Source organism: Panthera uncia, chromosome D4 (assembly GCF_023721935.1).
Source record: "Panthera uncia isolate 11264 chromosome D4, Puncia_PCG_1.0, whole genome shotgun sequence".
Classification (NCBI taxonomy): Eukaryota; Metazoa; Chordata; class Mammalia; order Carnivora; family Felidae; genus Panthera; species Panthera uncia.
Genome location: NC_064807.1, coordinates 1,046,854 through 1,054,450, shown reverse-complemented (window position 1 = coordinate 1,054,450; position 7,597 = coordinate 1,046,854). Strand labels below are relative to the sequence as shown.

The 7,597-nt window shown below is 60.3% G+C and overlaps 1 protein-coding gene across 1 annotated transcript in view; it reads right to left on the bottom strand.

The window, feature by feature from the left end:
• Positions 1 to 7,339, bottom strand: part of WNK2 (WNK lysine deficient protein kinase 2) — a 136,462-nt gene extending 129,123 nt beyond the window's left edge. The window contains exons 1-4 of the mRNA XM_049632671.1: positions 7,312 to 7,339; positions 6,293 to 6,367; positions 2,928 to 2,995; positions 162 to 694 (exon numbers count right to left, since the gene is read on the bottom strand). Coding sequence (XP_049488628.1) covers positions 162 to 694; positions 2,928 to 2,995; positions 6,293 to 6,367; positions 7,312 to 7,339 — 704 coding nt within the window. The remainder of the gene's footprint in view (positions 1 to 161; positions 695 to 2,927; positions 2,996 to 6,292; positions 6,368 to 7,311) is intronic.
• Between the last annotated feature and the right edge of the window lie 258 nt (positions 7,340 to 7,597).

Below are 7,597 nucleotides of genomic sequence, written 5' to 3'. Positions count from 1 at the left end.
GGGGGGGGAGGGCGCCTGCCGGGCCGCCCCTGGGGAGGCCCCCCGGGGCGGGCTGCGGAGGAGGCCGGGGGAGGGGCGCTCCGGGTCGTCCCTGGGCGGGAGGCGAGGGGGGGCGCCGGGGCTAGGCTTGCGGAGGGGACAGGCGGGAGACGGGGAGGCACCGGCCGGGCGGCGGCTCCACAAAGGACGCGGCCCGGGGCGCAGGAGGGGCGCGCGGGGAGGGGGCTGCGGCGGCGCGGCGCGCACACAAAGGCGGCGGGCGGGGGGCTCGGCACTCACAGGGCGAGCGGGCGCCGTCCATGCCCGCGGCCCGGCGGCCGGGGCGCGCGAGGCGGGCGAGGCCGCTCTCCGGGGCCGGGGTCCTCGCCGGAGGCCGGGGGGGCCGAGTCGTGCTGGAGGCCGGGGTCCTCGCTCGGGGCCGGGTCTCGGCGCTGCTCTCTCTGCCGGCCCGCTGCGGGACCGCGCTCCCGCGTGCTGCTCCGGCTCGGCTCTGCTGCGCTCGGGCACCGGCTCCGACCCGGCGCGCGGGGAGGGCGGGGCCTCGGCTGCCCGCCCCTTGCCGGCGCGCGGGGAGGGCGGGGCCTGGCACGCCCACCTGGCCGTGTGCGCGCGCGGCCACCTGCGGGCCGGCTTGTGGTGGCGGCCGCGGCGCTCCCGGCCCCCTCGGGCTCCGGAACGCCCCGCTGGCTGCTGGCTGCGGAGAGTCCGCGTGTCCCCGAGAGACACGGCACAGACTCACTTCCTCACGTGTCCCGGCAGGCGCGCCGGACCTCGCAGTCCTGTGCCAGGGCAGAATGGGCAGGCTAGAAGGTGGTCCCCCCCCACCCTCAGGAAGCGACCTGAGCCCGGCCCCCAGCCCAGACCCCAGCCTCGGGCCTTTCCACCTCTCATTTCAACAGGATCCATCAGGAGGGGGAGCATTGTGATCACCATGCCCACTCTTGCCGCTGAGCAAACTGAGGCCCTGAGATAGAAGTTATCTGGCCTAAATCCCAGAGCTCACAGACGGAGGCTGGACTGCGATGCCACTGGATAGCGGCTTGCGGAGGCCTCCAGGAGCCCCTCGGCCCACAGTGTTCTTTGTCCCCCACCCTCGTCAAATGCCATTCCCCCCCCCTCCCTCCCCGGGAGCCTTTCCTGATCTCTCCCTCCCTCTTCCTCTTCTGGACTCCCACAGACAAGACCCTCTAGGGGGCATCCTGAACCCTCTTGCAGAGAGGCTGCCTATGGCAGATTTCCCTGCAGGTACTCCGTGCGAGGCCCTGGTGACCCAGTGACTGAGATGCGGGAGCGAGGGCTTGGGCGGACAGCTCTTCCCACGACTGTGCTGCCCCTGGCCTGGGGTGCCATGAGGCAGGCACACACATAGACTCAGATACGAGGGGTGCCCAATGGACTCCACGCCGTGGCACAAAGTAACTCACGGGACACCAAAACATCACAGTCGGAGGGGAGGTGCCACCCACTGTTACCCAGAGCAGCGTGATGTCCCAAGTGCTGGAGCCAGTGGAGGGAGACCCGTTAAACGAGGGCGGACATCCCTCCCACCTCTGCTCCGTGACACCCAGTGGTGCTGAGAGAACGTGCACCATGGAAACAGGCAGATGCCACAGATCAGGGCCTCTCCCCTCAGAGGATGGTTCCACAGTGTGCTGGCTCCAGGCTGGGCATTTGGCACAGAATACGCTTTCCAGTCAGCACACCTACCTTGTGTCCAGCCCAGAGCCCAGACCAGCTCAGCCTGCCTGAGACCCTGCAAGGCAGGCATCTGAGCAGGACTTCCCAGGGAGGGGTGAGGGGGCCTGCTAGGCCACGGGGTGGGGGGGGGGGGGGGGCTGGTGAGGACCTTTCTGTCTGGAGGCTGGAGACCCCTAGCCCTGCCCTGCCATTTGCACAACCTTGGGTGAGTCCTGCCATAGCAACGCCTCAGCATCCTCTGCAGAGCCAGCCTGGCCATCCTGGTGTGTCCACCTCGAAAGACTGCCGGTTCCTCTGACAGTTGGTGAGTCTTCTTGGAGGGCACCCAGAGTCCCAAGCCTGTCCATGCTGGACACAACAGGCCTGTTCAAGGGAAAACTGACAAGGGCTCGAGCTAAGTGTGTTCTAGACAGACTCCAGGCAGTCCAGCCTCCTCCCTGCCTCCTGGGCCACACTGGCAGCAAGCGGGCATCGTGCTTGTCTGGTGATGGAAGAGATGGCTGGACATTCACAGCATCACCTGCAGGCTCTGCCCATCCCCAGCTGGCAGGTGTGAGTGGTATGACAGCAGTGCCCCCACATCGCAGGGGCAGACCAGGCCGTGGGTGAGTCGGGAGAATCTGTCCCTGAATGCTCTCTCAGACCTTAGGGGTGGTTTCAGGCAGCCATGCTTACATGCCTCCAGTGACAGGGAGCTCACTCCCTCTGCTGACCCATGACCATTGAAATCCGTGGCTAAGCAGCTAAGAGACAGGTCACAGTCCTCTTTTGCAAGGACCCTTGGGCTGGGCTAGGGAGCAGGTCCTGGGATCAGGAAGGAGGAGCCTGAAGGATCTTTGGACAGACCTTGGGACCAGGGCTTTCCAGGGTCGTGGTTGTCCTGAGGCTCCCACAAGGCAGGGCTGTGGAAGGACACTGCGCAAAGTGCCTGCCTGACCCAGGCTGGCAGTGTCTCTTTGCTGCCAGAGCCACTGTCTCCACGGCTGTCAGGCAAAGGGGTGTGATTGCCTCCTTGTCACAGATGAGTATGTTCAGGCCCAGTACAGAGACTTTTTGACATAAGGGATTGGCTCAAGGCCACAGAGCAGGAGCCAGTGCCCCTCCCCTCCACAACTGTCACCTTGGCTCCCCAAGACTCTATGTCAGGGAGCCCCAAGTCCCCCCAGGTTCAGGCTGCCTTGGTGTCCCAGCCTGGTCAGGCCGGTGGGCATGTGCAGACACACGGCTACCTCATGCAGGCTTGCTTCCCGGGCTGGGACCCAAGCAGGCCACACGGCTGTGTCATCACGCAGCTCCTCTGGAGGTGGGGGCAATGGGGGTGATCCAGGCCTTCTGGAGGGCGGTGCCTGCAGGCTCACTTCCAGGGAGGGCAGGAGGGGTCCCGGGCGCCAGGTAATTTGGGGCGGGTCTGCCTCTGAGTGGACTCCAGCAGCCTGGGGCTGTAGCTGGTCTTGTGGTCAGACATCCCACAGGCCACAGCACAGGGAGGTAGCCCCTCACCAGCAGGGGTCCTCCACACATCACTGACTCAGTGGCTCACTGGACAACTATGTGGGGCCTGCCCCAGGTGCGGCTGAGGCCTCGGGTCCTATGGGGGTGGAGGCAGAGTGGGGCGACGGTGCTGGGGACCAGGGTGGGAGGCCGTAGCAGGGGACGGGGCAAGGCAGGCCTCTTGGGACCTGATGGAAGGGTGCTGGGGGTAGGCGGTGGGAGGGGGTCATGTGGGCCCCTGAAGCTCAGGCTCCAGGTCCCTGAGAGGTGCACGTGGCTGGGAGGGCAGATAGTGGGGCCCCTCGGCCCTGACCCCTGGGGAAATCCTCCCCACTTGATGGGGGCTGTGAAGTTCTGTAACATCATCTTTGTTTGTCTTCTGTTATAATTATTACGATCATATAACACTTCCTTTACTCCCCAATTTTAAAACGTAGTTTTTTTTAGGGGTGTCTGGGTGGCTCAATCAGTTAAGCGTCTGACTTCGGCTCAGGTCATGATCTCGCAGTTCATGAGTTCAAGCCCCGTGTCGGGCTCTGTGCTGACAGCTCAGAGCCTGGAGCCTGCTTCAGATTCCATGTGTCACTCTCTCTGCCTCTCTCTCTCTCTCTCTCTCTCCCTCTCTTTCTCTCTCAAAAATAAATAAACATTGAAGAAAATTTAAATAAATAAGTAAAATGTAGTTTTTTAAAATAATAGTTTCATTAGTATGTAATTCACATTCTATAAAATTTGCTCTTTTAAAGCACATAACTCAGTGGTCTTCAGTACATTCAGACGCTGCGCCCACCACCACTGGCTCGTTCCAGAACATCCTCTTCACCCCAGAAAAGACCTCCATTTATCAGCAGTCACTCCTCGCCCCTGTCCCTCAGCCCCAGGCAGCAGGAGCCCATGGAGGGGCCTGATGGGGACTTTCTGCATCAACAAAGTCTCACAGCGCTGGGCTCCCGTGACTGGCTCCCCTCGCCCAGTGCGCCTCACTCCACACGAGTTACAGGCTCATCAATGCTTCTTCGCTCCCTTCATGGCCAAATAATATTCCATTGTACCTTATACACGCTGATTTTTTAAGAGCACATAGTCGTTACAGAGAATTTGCGAGACACACAGAGTAGAAACAAAAATTTTGAGGTGTTCTTGTGTCACTACCAAGTAAGCGTGACTCCAGCAGTCCCCCGTGGCTGTCCACGCAGGAGATGCTCAGCATAAGCCCATCGAGGTTTGAACCCTTCTCTCCTATGCAAAGAGTTGCCATTATTCCACTTTCCTCGGAAAGGCCAACACAAACACAAGGCCGTATGTCCCGTTTAGTTCGGTCTGGAGAACGAGCTTTAGGGACACACAGGCGTTGGAAACGTCCCTGCCTGTGACCTCTCTGTCAGCGGCTCAGTCCTCGAGGCCCCAGAGCTCAGGCTCTGTGTCCCCTGCCCCTGCCCAGCCCAGAGGGACCCACCACCCACTTCAGGCAGGTGTCAAGGGTTCGCACGCAGGCGGGAGACTGGGAGGGTTCCCATCAGCACCCCCCGGACGGGGTCACAGTGGGCTCTCCATCAGGCTTCTCTGGCCCCCAGAGTGGTCACACCCCTTCTCCCCCTCCGAGGGGGCAGCCAGCACCCCCACGGCCTGGGGCCCCTCCCTAGCCTCCGCCATACCTGTCCCTGTGGGGCTCCCGTTGGGTTCCGGGCACCCGAACCCGGCATGGAGTCCCCTCTTTTGGAAGCATCTCCCATGGACTGTCTTTGGAATTCCCGTGTGGACACCTGACATGGATGGAGTGACCAGCTCTGCACATAGTGAGGCACAAAGGAGCTCCCCAAATGGTTGTTTATAAAAAGCATTATGAATGGTATAAATGTTCAGCAGCTGCAAACAGTCGGGTAAACTTGACCTGTTCAACTGTGACAAAGCCACTTAATAAATACTCTATTCACAGAGTGTTATGACCCCGTTAGTGATCAAGGTCATGCCCAGTGGCGCACCTCCCCCCCCCCCCCAATGCTGTGTCTCTGGGAGAGGTGCACTGACAGAGGCCGGGCCCTGAGGAGAGGCTGGAAGCTCTTCCATCCAATCCTGGCACCGCCCCCCTGGCCGTGACCTTCTTCCTGTCCTCAGCAGATTTCTCTGAACTGCAGATCCTGTGTTAGCACTCCCAGGGCTGGGGGAGCCGCTGAAGGAATCTGCTGAAGTCATGGCTCTCCTCCCCTCTGGCTGGCTCCTGCCTGCCTGCCTGTACCTTTGCCTGTGAGTCCCCTTTTCCACAGTGGGACACAGAGGCCCAGGGGTCTTTGCCATGTGCTCAGGACCAGTGGCGGGGGCGGGGAGGGATGGAGCAGAGGAGAAGCGTGAGGAGCCAGGCAGCCACACCTCTGGGCACCTGCCTAGCAGGCTGAGTGGGGATCCTCGGGCCAGAGCCCACGCAGCTGTCCAGGCCGGGCCCTGGCCAGTGGCCGAGGCACATCATCCTGCCAACTGGGGCCACAGGGCTCACAGGGGTCTCTTCCACCCGGAGGTGCCACCAGCACTCAGGGGGCCCATACAGCCCCCGCGGAAGCCCCAGGGAACCCCAACACTCTCCCACATTATGCACAAGGGCTTTTTCCACCCGCCAGGGCCTCAGGCTGCATGTAGAGGCATTTTCCAGCAGGCTGAGTCCCCACTGCGGCCCCTGGAAAGGCATGCCCATTCAGACAGAAGAGGTGCTTAGGTGACCTTAGGTGGGGTCAACCCCTGCCAGGCCTAGCGTGCTCCCTGGAAAATGGCCACATCGCGTGCGAGGCAGCACTTGCCCAGGGAGTCTAAGACAGGAAGGTGTCATCCTCTAAAGGATGTCCACTTGGCGGGGCGCCTGGGTGGCTCAGTCGGTTAAGCATCCGACTTCGGCTCAGGTCATGATCTCACGGTTCATGGTTTTGACACCCGCATCGGACTCTGTGTTGACAGCTCAGAGTCTGGAGCGTGCTTCCAATTCTGTGTCTCCCTCTCTCTCTGCCCCTGCCCCACTCAAACTCTGCCTCTCTCAAAAATAAATAAACATTAAAAAAAAAAATCTTAAAGGATGTCCACGTGGGAGACAAGAGTGTGGAAGCTGGGTCTGGGGTACCTGGTGGAGGCTGACAGGACTTGTGTTCTACAAAGTCACTGCCAAAGCTGCCCCGGTGAACATGGACCACGGCACCTGGGGACATGGGGTCAGGTGTCGGCGAGCCTACACAACAAGTTCTCAGCTGCCTGGTAGGCACAAAACCTTGCTCGTGTGCATTTCTAAGGACACCTTCTTGAATATACAGTGTTGATTCACTAACCTCGAACTCAACCCACAGCACGACGTCTGGTGCCCGAGGGGAGCCTGCCCTACACGCGTGTCCTCTCGTGTTCAGGAATGCTACACGGCACGTCAGCACTACGCTTGGGGCCATTTGAAACAGCAAAATCACCAACAAAGGGCACAGAAATGTAAAAAAATATTTGATGCAAAAGAGATTGTAACCAGGACACTAGCTTGCAGCTCGAGAGCTGGACCAGGAGGCGGAGCGTCGCCCGTCACGCGGCTGGGACACGCATGGCAGCTGCTGACAGGTTTTCACGGCCCTGCGCGCGTCCACAGGTGACCTGGAAGGTGACGTGACTGTTGACGACGAGTCAGAAATAAACTTTAGCAAGTAGGTAAATTCATGAACGCAGAACCCACGAATACTGAGCACGGGCTGGGTTTAGACAAGATGGGTGAATTTAGTCACAGGCCCATGTCCGGCAAAAATCTCATAAAGGAGAAAGACAAAGACGTGTTTCCTTACTGAATAGAGAGTTCCCACGAATCAGGAAGACAGACAACCCAACGGGAAAACGGAAAAGTGAGGTCCGAGGGGAATTAACAGAAGAACACAAAAGCCTCACAAAATGCGAAAAAAGTGTGACTTTGCTCACAGTAAGAAAACCGCCAATTATAACTGTGACCGACCTCGTAACGCTGTGTCCACCAGACAGGCTGGCCAGCGAGGAAGTCTGAGGGTGGCGTGTGGCCGAGGGGACACCAGGCTCTCGTGGTCACACCGCGGTCACACATCACTTGCCCTCAGACGCAAGGACCTCGGCCCTGGGAGTTTGCCCTGGAACACGCACCTGAGATTTTCACACTCATCAGGGACATAGCAGTTCCTTACGAATGGCTTCTCTGTCTCCCCTCCCTGCAGCGGGGCCCGTCCTGATTCCAACCGGGCAGGGGTGCATTATCTCCACATCTCATTTCCTCTCATGTCTGCGGAGTGAGGCTCTCAGCCTCTGAGACATTCAGGGTTGGGGGAACTGTGGGGGCCCCGAAGGTCTCCCGGGGAGAGGCCCTGCAGGGCCCACAGTGCGGGTGCAGATGCCAGGGAGCAGCCCAGCCCAGGTCCCCACTTTCACGGCT